Source organism: Dama dama, chromosome 30 (assembly GCF_033118175.1).
Source record: "Dama dama isolate Ldn47 chromosome 30, ASM3311817v1, whole genome shotgun sequence".
Classification (NCBI taxonomy): domain Eukaryota; kingdom Metazoa; phylum Chordata; class Mammalia; order Artiodactyla; family Cervidae; genus Dama; species Dama dama.
In genome coordinates, this window is record NC_083710.1 from 19556190 (window position 1) to 19572883 (window position 16694).

The window sequence follows — 16694 nt, forward strand, 5'->3', positions numbered from 1 at the left end:
ATGTTTGTTTCATATTTACAAATCTTTCCCTTTTCTTTACAGCCGAATTTTAAAGATTATCCTGTATATTTACTGAAGTTTAAGCAGTGTCTTTCTAAAGCTTTGCATCTCATGAAGACATACACTGTGAACACACTACAGAACCTCACAAATCAGTTATTAAAAAGGGTGAGTTAACTGGTGAGGTGGGGTTTTTTGTTTGTTTGTTTGTTTGTTTATTTTCTATAACCTTAGTCTGACATAGAAGAACTGTACAGAAAAGATCTTCATGACGCAGATAACCACAGTGGTGTGATCACTCACCTAGAGCCAGACATCCTGGAATGCAAAGTCAAATGGGCCTTAGGAAGCATCACTATGAACAAAACTAGTGGAGGTGATGGAATTCCAGTTGAACTGTTCCAAATCCTAAAAGATGATGCTGTGAAAGTGCTGCACTCAATATGCCAGCAAATTTGGAAAACTCAGCAGTGGCCACAGGACTGGAGAAGGTCAGTTTTCATTCCAATCCCCAAGAAAGGCAATGTCAAAGAATGTTCAAACTACCTCACGCTTGCACTCATTGCACACACTAGCAAAGTAATGCTCAAAATTCTCCAAGCCAGGCTTCAACAGTGCATGAACCGTGAACTTCCAGATGTTCAAGCTGGTTTTAGAAAAGGCAGAGGAACCAGAGATCAAATTGCCAACATCCACTGGATCATCAAGAAAGCAGGAAAGTTCCAGGAAAACATCTGCTTCTGCTTTATTGACTACACCAAACCTTTGACTGTGGATCACAACAAACTGTGGAAATTCTGAAAGGGATGGCAGTACCAGCACACCTGACCTGCCTCCTGGGAAACCTGTGTGCAGGTCAGGAAGCAACAGAACTGGACATGGAACAGCAGACTGGTTCCAAATAGGACAAGGAGTACGTCAAGGCTGTATATTGTCACCCTGCTTATTTAGCTTATATGCAGAGTACATCATGTGAAATGCTGGCCTGGATGAAGCACAAGCTGGAATCAAGAATGCCGGGAGAAATATCAATAACCTCAGATATGCAGATGACACCACCCTTATGGCAGAGAGTGAAGAACTAAAGAACCTCTTGATGAAAGTGAAAGAGGAGAGTGAAAAAGTTGGTTTAAAACTCAACATTCAGAAAACTAAGATCACGGCATCCGGTCCCATCACTTCATGGCTAATAGATGGGGAAACAATGGAAAAGGTGACAGACTATTTTTCTGGGCTCCAAAATCACTGCAGATGGTGACTACAGCCATGAAATTAAAAGATGCTTGCTCCTTGGAAGAAAAGTTATGATAAACCTAGACAGCATATTGAAAAGCAGAGATGTTACTTTGCCAGCCAAGGTCCATCTAGTCATAGTTATGGTTTTTCCAGTAGTCATGTATGGATGTGAGAGTTGGACTATAAAGAAAGCTGAGCGCCAAAGAATTGATGCTTTTGAACTGTGGTGTTGGAGAAGACTCTTGAGAGTCCCTTGGACTGCAAGGAGATCCAACCAGTCCATCCTAAAGGAGATCAGTCCTGGGTGTTCATTGGAAGGACTGATGTTGAAGCTGAAACTCCAATACTTTGGTCACCTGATGTGAAGAACCGACTCATTTGAAAAGCCCCTGATGCTGGGAAAGATTGAAGGCAGGAAGAGAAGGGGACAGCGGAGGATGAAGTGGTTGGATGGCATCACTGACTCGATGAACATAAATTTGAGCATACTTCGGGAGTTGGTGAAGGACAGGGAAGCCTGGCATGCTGCGGTCCATGGAGTTGCAAAGAGTCGTACACGACTGAGTGACTGAACTGAACTGACTGAGCTCCATTTTTTTAACCTTTTGTTAAAAAAGAATATACATTGCAGTGTCATTTATAATAAGAAAAATGGTCATATATATTTGTCTGTCACAGTTTTATTTTCAAAGAATACATAAGAACATGAGAAATAATTCAGTACTATATGATAAAAAAAAGATTCAGACTATTTCTCACTGAAATATTTTCTTTTTAAAGAAAATATTAGGAAATACATCAGAATGATAAAAGTGGTTCTGAGTGGTGGAATTATATATGATGGATGATTTGAGTATTTTTCTTTATAAATGATGGATTATTTAATTGTCTCTATCTAGGAAATTTATTATTATTGAATGCCTCCTAAATGCTTGGCATTATATGGGAACTGTACAGTAGTGAAAGGAGATAACAAGGTCCCTGCCTTCATGGAGCTTGTATTCAGGAGAAATAATCAGTAAAGAAAGAAATAAATTAGTCTATTAAAGATTGTGGTAGATGCTAGGTGGAAAATTAGCTGAGTGTTAGGTTAGAAAATAAGAGTGGAGCTAGATAGGATGGTCATTGAGCACATTTCTTTCCTAAAAAAAAGTAAAACCTTAAAGGTAATACATTTTGTTTTTTAAGCTTACTTTCTAAAAATATGGAATGTTTTCTTGAGCTTTCCGTTCAGAGCTACTGATTTTTGTATTGCATTTTATCATTCACATTGCTCTTAGCTTACAGAACAGATTGTATAATTTTTCTATTTTGCAAAATTTTTAATTTTGAAACTAAAACCTAATACCTACTGGTACTTACTATGTGTTAGTGCTTTGTAACTGAGCTCTGTAAAACGTTTGTGCATATGTTTTGTCACCATTTAATGGATGCCCTGAATCCATTAAATAATTTGACCAATGTCCTACAGTCAGTAAATGATTGTGAATCTGAATTCAGTCTTTTTTACCACCAAAATTCTTGAAGCATAGGATAAATTTTAATTATAAAAAGGAGAGAGATGGCATCTCCACACAATTATTTTATATGTAGCAATAACAGTATTTAGTCTTTTTCTCTGTAAGCTTTTGGTTGGTATATAGGCCAAGCAGGAGCCATATGACATGGTTTGTGTTATATTTTCTGAATAATTTTTTGTTTGCTAATTATCTGCCTTCTCTGTCCTCCGCCTTGTGTCTTTAGGATCCTTCATCTGTACCTAATGCAGACAATGCCTTTACACTATTTTATGTGAAATTTCGAGCTGCTGCCCCCAAAGTCAGAGTAAGTCTATTGACATAAAAAAGATACTGCTATGAAATTTATTTAGCCAGCCCTTTGGAAATGCTAATATATGTTAGGTCCTTTGCTTATACCAGGAAAATGAGCATGAATGAATGTTAGGCTTTGTCCTTCCACATTACAGCAGTATATGTTGAGGGGCTTTAAGCCCACAGAGCAGGAAACACCTAGCTCTTCTGTGATGCTCAGGGAAGGTTTCCAGATGAAGCTGATATTTGAGCTTAAAAAGCTTGAATGTAGAGAGCACTTGGGGGGATTGATAAGGATATTTTTTACAGAGAGAGCAACATGTACAGGGAAGGTAATAGAACCATAAAAGACATGTATTTGGGGAGAACCTCATGTAATTTGTTGATACCAGAACACAGACTTTAGTGGAGTGTGATGAGAAATAAGAATGATGGCAGAGACCATCTCACGAAGGATGTTTCATGTCATGCTAATTCAGGAAAAGCAGAGAACCAGTATAATATTTTCAACCAGTGTCATCCCAGATACAGCTGACTGGAGCCGGTATGTGTATCTTTTTTTATTGTTGTGAAGTTTCTAGAAAAAGTGATCTGCTTTTGCTGACTTTGACCCCACTCTCTTCCTTGTATCCATCTTGAAAGTAAGTGGAAAGGAGTTTTTGTTTTTCAAAGCAGGAACTTGGTTTTGTTTAGAGAAGATACAGCAGCTAGTTGATAGTTCGAGGTTTAGATTGTGCCAGATTGGTTGCTTTCACTTGCTAGTCAATTAACAGTGATACAGTTTTGATTAGCAAAAATGGTGTAGGCAAGAGGGCTCAGTGGTGAGTGGTATTTTTTGGTCTGTTAGAAATTGACAAAGTAAGGTGTAATAGTGTTTATCAGGATTTGGTGAGACAGGTGATACTGCTAATGGACTGTATTAATAGTTAATTTCTTCCTCAAAAACATTTTAGCAGAATGGAACAAAAGTCTCTAAAAATATTTATCTTTTCTGACCCAGTGCTGGGAGCCCCCACCTGGGAGGTAGGTATTATCATTGTATCAGCTTTCCAAGGTCAGAAATGGAATCTCAGTGATGTGGGCTTGTTCTCCTGGGCTCAGACAGCTACTGGGAGTCAGCACTGAAACCCTCTAGTTTCACTTCATGACCTGGAGCTCTTAACCACTGGGCTGATTTTAGAAAACAACCTTGATGACTAGCAATAGAAGAATGTCTGACTTAGAGTACATCTACTCAGTAGGATGTCAAATAGCCATGTAAAGTGATGTTTTAAATAGTATTTATAATGATGATTCACTGACTCTTTACTAAGTGCCAGGCAGTAAGGCTAAGGCTTTTCAAACATTTTCATCTGATAACGGAAGTTATTTAATAAAAGGAAAGTGTTTTAAAATATTATTTTTCAAAAGCAGATTGTAAAGCTGAATATATAGTATAATTCCAGTTTTGTTTAAAAAGGAAAGTAACTGTGTACATACAAACACTGAAAGAAAATATTCTAAAATACTGTGATTTTTTTTTTTTTTTAAATTTTTGCATTTTAGGTGATTTTTATGTTTCAGCTTTTTTGTATTCCCAGATTTTCTAACATGAGCTTCTGTTACTGTTACAATCAGAAAGTAATTAAAAGTATAACTAAAACAGATGAAGTTAGTGAGCTTTTCTTTATTCCACAGACTCTCATTGAACAGATAGAACAACGATCTGAAAAAATACCTGAGTGAGTACCCACAGGTTCTTCAGTTTCCAAATTACCTTCCTTGAAGTGCTATTTTTCCAAGTTTGCTGTGTCCCTGATGTTTTCTGAGCACTTACCTTGTGTGCTATACCAGCCTTTTCTTGTGGCACACAGCTCAATTTGGGGAACAAGGTTATAGACCTGACTTTGTGAGTCTACAAAGCATCTTTTTCCCATTTAGCAGGATTTTCTTCTCATTGAGGTAGATGTAGGCCCACTACTCCTGGAAGATGAATCTTTCTTTAAAAGATAAAGGTTTTGTTAGATCATTGTGATTTGTTTTGCTTTTTCTTTATATACATAAATATTTCTAGTTTTTAATGTGGGCAAGTGAGCAGCAACCATGTATAGCCTTGGAGTCTTGGCACCCTATTTTGGATTAAGATCAGATTTAATTTACATACCTGGAATCCGAAGTTTATGCTGCCGTCTCATTTGCTTTTCATCAGATACCAGCAGCTGCTAACTGACATCCACCAGTGTTACCTTGATCAGCGGGAACTCCTTTTGGGCCCCAGTATTACTTGTACCGTAACAGAGTTGACCAGCCAGAATAACAGAGACCACTGTGCCTTGGTAAGTTTCTGCTTGTTGTGGTTTAATGTTAAACCTTCTCTTAAGCTGTTCTGATACCCTAGAAACTACACGTGGGTAAATAAGTTTTGGTCCCACCATCAACAGACTTACAGAATCTTTCAGTTATGACAAATCTCATTTAGTAAATAGCATTCATTTGGGCAAAATATTCTAATTTTGATCTATTTTTGAGCATGTGATGATTTACAAGTAAGTATTGTTTTTTGAAAGATGAAGTTTCAGAGTTGGTGGATTTATGTAGACAGTTTAATCTTAGCTTTTCTGCAGGAGTGCTTTTTTATTTAGTGTGATTTTAATTCAGACTGTAGGAAAGTACATAAAGATTCTTTTTTTAAATACCCTCCTTTGAACTGGAAGAGTACTTTTCATTTTCACAAGTTTAAAAAGCGTAAGAAAATAAAAGTCATCCATGTCCCCATTATGCTGAAAACTGTTTTCTGTTATTTAGGAAGTGGTTTTATGAATATATACGCATAGTCTCTTTGTAAATAAAACGTTTGCTTTATTTCATCAGTGCTGGCTGGAGTCGTCGTGTGCCTTTAATCACAGGTGCTGTGTGTTTGTTCCCCTCAGATTCGCAGTGGCTGTGCCTTTATGGTTCACGTGTGCCAGGATGAACACCAGCTTTACAATGAATTTTTCACAAAACCAACATCAAAATTAGAGTATGTGGTACATGGACTCTGATTCTTGTTTTTAAGATTTAATTTGCTAATGGCTTATTATATTATAGTAGTACTCTAAAATTAACTAAGGCATGTTTTAATTTTTGTGGGTATATGAACAGAGTATTGTTGGATGAGACAGTGGCTATTTACTTTGAAATAATTATGCAGCTTAAAGGCCAATATGCTTTCATATTTTTATAATTATGGAAACGGTAAGTTACAAGAGTAAGATGCCTATACAGGGAGCTATTTTGGTATATGGAGCCGTTTGTCTCCACTAAGTGTAATAATTCTTTTCAGTTAAAAAAAATTCTATGATTCTGACTCATGAGAGATACTTAAAAATGTAGATACTATTTAAAATCCTTTTTATTATTTTTCTCAAAGTGTCTTTCAAACCCACTGTTAGTCACTTGTGGGTTCTTCATATTGGTGATTTTGACTCATAAGAATCCCAAGATTATGACTCTCATAATGGGGAAGAAACAAACACATCTTATGGTTTTGGTGAAAGTCTATATATAGAAGAGTATGGTTGACAGTGTAAAGAGTATTAACAGCCTCACTTTTTTCTTTTCAAATGTTTAAAATTGTCAAAATACTTGGTGCATGTCCAGAATACTTTTGAGTTTTGTTTATCTAAATCTGTTATGTATTCAAGAGTTTTGAACCAGTCTTTCCTGGGAAAAATGTCACCATTTGATTCATAGTGGTGTAGGTTATTTTATAGTATAGGAAAATTAAAAATAATTAAATTATTTTATAGTGTAGGTTATTTATGGTGTAGGAAAATTAAGTCTACTGAAATATTTTATTGTTTTTGAAAGGATAGACACAAGATTATTGCTAATGTAAGTAAAAATTATAATAAATTGACTTTCAGCTGGGGCCAGCTAATTTGTTAACTGTGAGGATTGCTTATTCTGAGCTTTTTTATTGATTCTAGCAAAAACAGTCCAGAGAATTACTTTCAGCCTTTCAGTTCTCATTATTTAATGTTCCCGAATATTATAGTCCAGTAGGTTTTCATTATTTTTATTGACTGGAAGTAATTAAGGGTGACTTTTAAACTATTAGAAAATACTAAAAGGATTACTATTGGTAACCATGTTTCATTCTTTCATTTTAGCGAACTTTTGGAGAAACTGTGTGTGTCGTTGTATGATGTCTTCAGGCCATTGATCATTCATGTTATTCACTTAGAAACTCTATCGGAACTTTGTGGGATACTTAAAAATGAGGTGCTTGAAGATCATGTACAGAATAATGGTAAATGAAAGTAGAAATGATCATTTCAAAGATTATTTTAAAAAAATATTTATTTGGTTGCACTGGGTCTTCATTGTGGCCTGTGGGATCTAGTTCCCTGACCAGGGATCAAGCTCAGGCCGCCTGCATTGGGAGCACAGAGTCTTAGCCACTGGACCACCAGGGAAATGTCCCAAAAGGTGTTTTTAAATTATATCTGTGACTCAATGAATTTGGAAAAGATTAGCCACTCCCCCCCATATAAATTTAATATATTTAAAACTTGGGTTGATGCCTTGTCTCTTTTTGAACCAAGATGCACTTTATCCTGTGACTAAAATAATAATGGGGAAAGAATTTTAAAGTCTTTGTAAAATTAGTAATAAAATAATTGCAGTTAGTGTTCTTTCTGGCATCTGAAATCCAGAGAGAAGCAATCATTAGTTTTGTTTGGGCATTTCTAGTACACTGTTGGGGCTTGCCAGGTGGCTTAGTGGTAAAGGATCCTCCTGCAATGCAGCAGACCCTGGATTGGGAAGATCCCCTGGAGAAGGAAATGGCAACCCACTCCAGTATTCCTGCCTGGAAACTTGCATGGACAGAGGAGCCTGGCAGGCTATAGTCCACTCTGGGCTCACAAAAATTCGGACACGACGGAGCACACACGCCTGACTAGGGATTGAACCTGGACCCTTGGTAGTTGAGAGTGCGGAGTCCTAACCACTGAGCCCCTGAGGAATTCCCTCATTTTATTTTTTTACTCATTTTTCCTTGTAAGAATGTTAACAAGTCATTTAGTATCTGTGGAACTCAATTTATATGTAAAATGGGGATTAACTTAGTTAACAAGTTGCTTTAGTCATCTCTCAGGCTTGGTATGAAGCTATATGAGGTACCTTTTAAAAATCGCAGAGCACTTTAAAACCAAGATTTTATTATTCATATTAATAATAGAAGTTATTTCAGAGAGTCTCAGGAAGAAGATATAAGGGCAAATTTATTTCTCAACTTTAAATCTGAGGAAATTGGAAGACAGTTGTTTCAAAATAGAATATAACCAGTCCCTGAAGCAAGACTGGTTTATCCTATTGTAGACAATTTTGTAATGTTTTTGCTTGTTTAAAGAAAGTATTTTCTAAATCTAAAGGAATGGGTGATTGCACTTTTGTTTTTAAATCAGCTGAACAGCTGGGGGCATTTGCAGCTGGCGTAAAGCAGATGCTAGAAGATGTACAGGAGCGGCTTGTCTACCGGACCCACATCTACATTCAGACGGACATCACGGGCTACAAACCAGCTCCTGGAGATCTAGCGTATCCTGATAAGTTAGTCATGATGGAGGTGGGTCTTCTTGTTGAATCTTTCACTCACCCCCACACGTTTGTATATTTTATACTGGTGAAGATAGGATATTTCTTTTTAATTCTCATTCAGGATGCAAAATCAAGGGAAACTTGCCATGAAATCTTAGGAAATAACATTTTTTAAAAACTGAACAGAAATGATTTGTTAGAGTGTTCTTTTTTTTGTCCTTCCTTTAAGTTGTATTTTACAAACATTCTGTTGAGTTATCTCTTCTTTTTCATTATGCATTCTGTTTTTAAGTTGAATTTGTGCTTTCTTTTTTTCTTGTAAGTGGCATCAGATTCATTGCTCAGTCATGTCCGACTCTTTGCGAACTGCATGCAGCACACCAGGCTTCACTGTCTGTCACCAACTCCCGGAGCTTGCCCAAACTCATGTCCATTGAGTCGGTGATGCCATTCATCTCATCCTCTGTTGTCCCTTTCTCCTCCTGCCTTCAATCTTCCCCAGCATCAGGGGCTTTTCCAATGAGTCAGTTCTTCCCATCAGGTGGCTAAAGCTTCAGCTTTAGCATCAGTCCTGCCAATGAATATTCAGAACTAATTTCCTTTGGGATGGACTGATTGGATCTCCTTGCAGTCCAAGGGCCTCAAAAGTCTTCTCCAACACCATAATTCAAAAACATCTTCTTTGGTGCTCAGCTTTCTTTGTAGTCCAGCTCTCACATCCATACATGACTACTGGAAAATCCATAACTTTGACTAGACAGACCTTTGTTGGTAAAGTAATGTCTCTGCTTTTTAATATGCTGTCTAGGTTTGTCATAGCTTTTCTTTTAATTTCGTGGCTGTAGTCATCTCTGCAGTGATTTTGGAGCCCCACAAAATAGTCTGTCACTGTTTCCATTGTTTCCCCATCTATTTGCCGTGAAGTGATGGGACTGGATGCTGTGAACTTAGTTTTCTGAATGTTGAGTTTTAAGCCAACTTTTTACTGCCTCTTTGACTTTCATCAAGAGGCTCTTTAGTTCTTCTTTGCTTTCTGCCATAAGGGTGGTATCATCTGCATATCTGAGGTTATTGATATTTCTCCCGGCAATGTTGATTCCAGCTTGTGCTTCATCCAGGCCAGCATTTCGCATGATGTATACTGCATATAAGTTAAATAAGCAGGGTGACAATATACAGCTTTGATGTACTCCTTTCCCTATTTGGAACCAGTCTGTTGTTCCATGTCTGATTCTAACTGTTGCTTCTCAGCCTGCATACGGATCTCTCAGGAGGCAGGTCAGGTGTTGTGGTATTCCCTTCTCTTTAAGAAGTGTCCACATTGGGCTCCTAGGCCCAGCCCAGCTGGTCAGGTCCCTGAACTCTCCTCCAGTTTCGGGCAGCTCCTGCGCCACAGGGTCTGCGCACCACTCCCAGGTGTCCTGCAGCAGTTTTGTTCCGAACTTCCTGGCTTCTCAGCCTGGCCCTCCTGTGACAGTGAGACTCTCTGCGGCTGCCAGCCAGGCCTGTTTCCAGACCCTCCTCGGGTCAGACCTCTGTGTTGACTGTGGCCTTGAAGGTGATTCCAGGTTAGCTACCCCACTGGATGCAGCGATGGGAGCTTCCGACCCTCCTAGAGGAGGAGGCGCCCATGTTCAGAGTAATGCACAATCAAGCAAAGTAGGTAAAAGAAGGAAGGCAAGGAAGCAAGCTTGCTGGCCAAGACTCCCTCAGCCTGACCGTGCTTCTCACCTTGTGCCTTTAGGTCTGGCTGTTGTTTGTAAGTGACATAGAAGAGGATTAGTAACATATGATCCACCAGAGTGGATGGTCACATAACCATGTGTGATGGTCTCTTATTAAAAACCCTGGAGGTTGTTTCCTCAGAACTACACAGTACTGGTCTCCAGTTTATGGTCTGAAGACTTAGGTACATCTCACTAATCTTTCAGTTACAAATGTATTTGCATTTCCTTTGAGTGCTGGACAGAGTTTAAATAAAATGCCTAGGGTATTAGTGCTAAAACAGAATTAGAACCTGGAGCTTCTTATTTTTATTGATTTCTTTTTTTGAATGACAAAGTCAAGTATACTGCAGCAGCTTACAGCCGTGGAGACAGGACATGGGAAGGAGCGGGCTGGGGGAGTTGTTGGTGTCACCCACTGTCCCAGGAAGTTAGTGACGGCAGCCCCTGGGCCTTGGCCTGTGCTGAGTTCTTGGCACCCTGCAAAGTCAGCCAGTCAGCGCTGGACCTGCTGGTCACCCCCTCATGGGCCAGGCCCACAGTAAAGCTGGAGGCACAAGCCAGAGCTCTAGGCAGCATGTCCCTCCTGCCCATGGGGTCACCTGCGCGGGTTAGAGCACGGAGGAGGGGACTGCGGAGATGACCTCTGCTGGGGTGCGTATCCTCAGGACGGCATCTATCTGGTGAAGGAGGAGCCTGTGCCTTCTTGGTGGGGAGCTTTAGCAGTGCCAGATTCTTGGGCAGACTGGTGTTAATGGATCTGCTTCTAAGCCTGATGCAGGGACTTGTGCTCGCTTTCTCCTTCCTCCCTTTCTTTCCTTGTCTCCTTGTGAATATCAGTTTTTGTTTTCTAGATAGAGTACCTGTTTTAATAATTCTGTCTAATAGGATGTCGGGTGATTAAGTTTACTGTATACTCCCCCGACCCCGACCCTGGACTTCCCAGGTAGTGCTAGTGGTTAAGAACCCTCCTGCCAATGCAGGAGATGTAAGCGATGTACGTTCAATCCCTGGGTCGGGAAGACCCTCTGGAGGAGGGCATAGCAGTCTACTCCAGTATTCTTGCATGGAGAATCCCATGGACAGAGGAGCCTGGTGGGCTACAGTCCATAGGGTCACAAAGAACTTGACATGACTGAAGCGGCTTAGCACACACACATACCCCCTCCCAGTTTAATTTAGTAGTACATTTGGTATGTTTATTCAGTCATCACATGGCCAGTGTCTTGAGTGTTTTCTTGTATAGACCTCTTGGTTTAAGGATACTGCTTCCAGTGAATCTACTTGCTTGTTTTCTTTTGGTGAGGGTCAGGGTCTGGGTACATCTTTGTGCCATTTGGGGATTAGCTATACTTTCTGATTTATGCATGCAGAAGGAAAGGACAGGCCTGATTGATTTGGAGCCTGTCTCCTAAATAGTTATCTGGCCATCTCTTTTTTTTGGCAGTAGCTGAATGTCTTTTAGGCCTTCATTTCTGTGTATCTCCGCCTGTATAACCAATGTAAATTGGTAGGATTTTCACTGCCCCCTTAGTAGTTAGTGATGTGTATATTTGATGATATTTTTTTAAGCAGTGAAGAAGAGCCAGACAGTTTCCAGTCCATAAGATAATTTTTAACAATCTTTAAAAAAAGACCAACCTGTAGCTGTTCTCACATAAAGAGAAAACCATGGTGTGAGTTAGCTGACTACTTGATACAAGCACTTCTGACATCCACAATGTATCCAGTCTTAAATCTGAGTATTTTGTTTCTAAATATAAAGTTGAAAATTAAGCTTCTAATCTGAGGCTTGTATATTTGACTTTTTAGCACATACCTTGTAATGGTTCTGAAATTAGTGGTTCAGGAAAGTCTGTGTTTGCCTTTATGAAAATAGAGATACTACCAGTTTAACTTTTCATTTCTATGTGCTGTTTTGGCATGGTTCTCTTAAGTAGTCCATTTATTCATTAATTAGGATATATATTTTTTACTTTATAGAAACACTGTGTTTGTGTTGCTAGACACAGCTAAAAACTACACTTTAATGTTCTGTCTGATTTCTTTATACAGCAAATTGCTCAGAGTTTAAAAGATGAACAGAAGAAGTTACCACCTTCAGAAGCTTCGTTTTCAGATGTTCGGTTAGAAGAAGCAGAGCCTCCTAATAATCTAACAAAATCTGGTATGTTATGCTGTCTTAACTTCCATTATTTAATTCATTCATTTAATAAACTTATATTGAGGACTTGCCGTGTCTCAGGAATGAAAAACTGTTTATGCCTTTGAGGAGCCCACATTTTAGTGGGGGGAGATTGGCACGCCACAGGCATTAAGCAAGAAGTTCAAGGGTGACAGGATAGAGATATGCATAGGACTCTCTGGGACCATGGAAGGACCATGGAAGGATTGTGAAGGGGGATGAGCTTTGTGTGCAGATAGGCAGGTTCAGTGAGAGCTGTGGAATCTGAAAGCTGTCGTGTGGATGAGTATGAGAGAGCCAGGTGGAAATAGGTTGTTTAAGACAGAGTAGCATGGAGGCTTGCAGACAGGAGTGGAACACCGTAGGTGCTTGGGGAGGTCACGTGGTTTGGTGTGTTCGGGCACCAGTTATTTGTAGGGAAGGAGCAGCTGAAGCAGGCCAGAGAGTGTGATAGGTGTCGGGATAATCTCATGGACTTGGAAATTCTAGCTACTTGTACCATCAATTTTGCATTTTTTAAATGTGCCTGGACTGGGGTGAAAAATCGACAGAAATATATGGGATAGTTTGAACTAGGGTGTATGTTACGCAAGGAGCAAAATTGTCTAAGAGTCACCCTGGATAACTTGTGAGTTATCTCGTGCCCCCTGTGTTGGCAGGTGGATTCTTTAACACTAGACCACCAAGGAAGTCCAGGGCGGCGTTTTAATGTGTCACATTTATGATTCACATAATAGTCCTCTTGGACTGCACTGCTCTAGAGCTATAAAGAGGAAGACTGGTTTAGAGATAGACTGAGGAGTCATTGATACTTTGTTGTTGTTGTTTTTTCTTTTTTTTTCATTGATATTTTGGAATTGTATAAGATCACCCAGGACAGAGAGTAGCAGAATAGCAGCGGAAGTCTGGGGAGAGAATTGTAACAGGGCTGACATTAGGAGCAGTTGGAGGGAGTGGACTGCTACCAGGTCAGCAGGGAAAGAACAGCCAGAGAGGTGGGAAGCAGTGGCCAGAGAGTGGGATACCGAGTTTTAATAATTAAGAGGTAGAATAGTTCGGAGTAGTAAAATCTGTAGAAATTAATAAGAAAGTAATTCTGAAAGTTAAACTGTCTGGACTAGGGGTGCAGGAATGGAAGCGAAGGTCTTTGGAGTTGAGAAGGTCAGGGACAACCACGTGAGTCATCCATATGGTTCCTAATGTTATTTAGAATGGAGATGGAATTGGGGTTGGAAAGCAAGACTCTGAGTCTTGGCAAGGGAAGCAAAAAAAAAAAGAGTAATCACTTTTCCTGGTCTTCTGGTATGTCAGAAGTACATAGGAGATGCCTCTAAAGTGAGGCCTTCAAGTGATGTGATGTTCATGTAGTAGGAGTAGTGAAAAGTGAGTGTTAGTCACTCAGTTGTGTCCAACTCTGTGACCCCACAGGCTGTAGCCCACCAGGCTCCTCTGTCCATGGGATTCTCCAGGCAAGAGCACTGGGGTGGCCTGCCTTTCCTTTCTCCAGGGGATCTTCCCAACCCAGGGATTGAACCCAGGTCTCCTGCGTTGCGGACAGATTCTTTACCATCTGAGCCACCAGAGAAGCCCAGTAGGAGTAGATGTCAGGGCAAATTGGCAGATTGGTGAAGGGTCTATCCTGTGAAGAGGCTGATTATCAGTATCTTCAAAAAGCATAGCTCTTAATCTCCATGTGATTGCCTCACATGCAAGTGAGGGCAGTGCGAGGCTCACGGAGGAGGAGACAGCAGGCACGGGGGACACCCTGCAGCTGGTTTGCGCTGCTCCTCAGAAGAGGCAGCCGGTAGGCCCTGGACTTGCAGTGTAAGGAACTTTTCCCCATCCACCGCTTCAAGTATTAACTGTTCTCAGGAAAATGAAAAAAGGTACGAGTAAATTGACTTCTGGCTTTAAGCTACTTAAACACATTTATTTCACTAAACTTTAACTTGGGAGTACTTTTTGGGCTCTTTCGTTTTGAAGGAGGAATCCTGCAGATAGCCTGATTCTCAGCAAAACTATGGATATTTAATCTCCTAAATATTCCATGATATACTTTATCTAGTTCATTCTTTCTCCTTAAGAAATTTTATATAAAGTATATATCCTAGTTTAAAGTAAGGCAGAGCTTTTTAAAATTTTACAAGTATCACATGCTTTTGAAAAAAAATTAAGCTTACAGAACGTTAAAGACAAAGCACCAACCCTAACATTGCCCTCATCCCTTTCCTGCATAAATCCACTCCACAAGCCTCCAGGTCTCCTTTTGAGCATATGAAGATCTGGATGTTTTTAAATGTTTTTTATTTTTTTGGCTGCACTGCATGGCTTGCAGGATCCTTAGTTCCCCAACCAGGGTTAAAACCCAGGCCCCCTGCAGTGGAAGCACAGAGTCCTAAGCACTGGACCGCCAGGGAATTCCCTATAGCTCTTTTTTTAAAAAATGAATTCTGTTTTGCTTGGCTATACTTTTACTTTTTTATTATTAAAAAAAAATTCAGATACACAGAAACATGGAATGATACAATGAACACCTATGCCCACCACCTGGATTTAAGACTTAACATTTTATCATATTGTATCTAATAGTTTTGCTAATTATTTTAAAGTGAGTTATTGACATCATTGCAACTTTACCTTTGAGTATTTCAGCATCTCTCCTCCCACCCCCCAAAATGGGACATCTTTCATGTAACCATAAACCATTATTGCACTGAAAATTTGATATCGTTTCCTGGTGTGTTCTGATACCCAGTCTGCATTTCAGTCTGCCTTTCTTGTCTCAGAGTGTGGTCTCGGCTCCACTTTGATGGCTCATCCGAATTCTGGTCCCTCCACCAGGTCCCTCCACCCGGGTGATCGTGCTTCTCTTACAGAAGTGTTTCTCTGCAGCTGTGCAGCCACATTCCTCTCATTCTCCTCTTCACACGTGCTGGCAGCTGCCTTTCCTGACCTGGGAAGGGTGCGGTGGGGGGCTGGACACACAGCTCTGGTCACTTGGGCACTGGAAATTCTGAGTGGGCCTGGAAATGATACAGTTCTGCACGTGGAAGGCTGTAAGGCAGACGAGCTTTGATTAATCTTCCGGTTTAAAGTGCTTTGTTTTCTTGTTACTTCCTTCCCACCCCCACTTGTGTCTACGTGACTACATTTTGATCTGTCTCCTTTTTATTGGGTGCATGGTATTCTGTAATGTGTGTATACTGCTCATGTAGTTCATAAAGATAATTGATTCCAGTGTGGAGAAGGCAACTTAGGCTGAGTATGGGAGGCCGGAATGTACAGATGTGGGTATTCATGTGTGTTCTTACTCAGTGTGTTAAATCTCACCTGGCACTGATTTAGATTTCCTTTGGCATTCTCAATTAGAGACGAGTCTAGAGAAAATGTATGCTTCCAGCCTTTGATAGGTAACAGAAACTAACAGTTTATAGTTGCTGTGCATGTAAGACAGACCTGTGAAATGTCTTCTTTTCCATTTGGGGTTTTAGGTTCATCTGAATCTCTCAATCCTAGACCGCAGACCACGATTTCTCCAGCAGATCTTCATGGAATGTGGTATCCTACAGTTCGACGAACTCTTGTCTGTCTCTCCAAGTTGTACAGATGTATAGATGTATGTGTGTCAGTCAATCCTTGTATCTTACTGTAAATTGTTTGCTCTGTGACTTAAAATATTTTTTAATTTGAATTTTATTTTATTTTAAGATCTTGATGCAATATATTTTGCTTGGTAGTAGATTCAAATAATAAGATTTTTAGATACAAAGATAACTTTAAGATCAATCTAACTGAGTGTTTGATAGGCCCTCAGAATCCTCTCATGGGCTTTGGGTGGTCTGTGAACACCTTGAAGTTGTTGTTTGTCTATATGTTTGTATTTGTCTTTTTGAGAAAAAGACCTATAACTTTTATTGTTTCTCATGGCTGCAGATACATTTAAAACTCTTGATTAGTTCATCTGTCTTTAGTCTATAGATGAAGAAAAAGATGCAGGAAGGTTAATATGTCCAATGTCACATATGTATATTTTGTATAATATACATTTAGTACTGAATGCAACTAGTTTTGTACTCAGTTTAAATCAACCTCTTTAACAGGTGTTTCTTGTTACACAGATTATTTCAATATACTGCACATTTATTTTAGGTGGCATTTATTTTAAGCATTTCA

General features: G+C 39.6%; 1 protein-coding gene across 1 annotated transcript in view; it reads left to right on the top strand.

The window, feature by feature from the left end:
* The window catches only part of COG3 (component of oligomeric golgi complex 3), a 59585-nt gene that overhangs the window by 15513 nt on the left and 27378 nt on the right, over window positions 1-16694 (top strand). Inside the window, exons 7-15 of the mRNA XM_061133405.1 lie at window positions 43-168; window positions 2980-3060; window positions 4725-4768; window positions 5236-5362; window positions 5957-6048; window positions 7181-7320; window positions 8480-8640; window positions 12392-12503; window positions 16013-16137. Coding sequence (XP_060989388.1) covers window positions 43-168; window positions 2980-3060; window positions 4725-4768; window positions 5236-5362; window positions 5957-6048; window positions 7181-7320; window positions 8480-8640; window positions 12392-12503; window positions 16013-16137 — 1008 coding nt within the window. The remainder of the gene's footprint in view (window positions 1-42; window positions 169-2979; window positions 3061-4724; window positions 4769-5235; window positions 5363-5956; window positions 6049-7180; window positions 7321-8479; window positions 8641-12391; window positions 12504-16012; window positions 16138-16694) is intronic.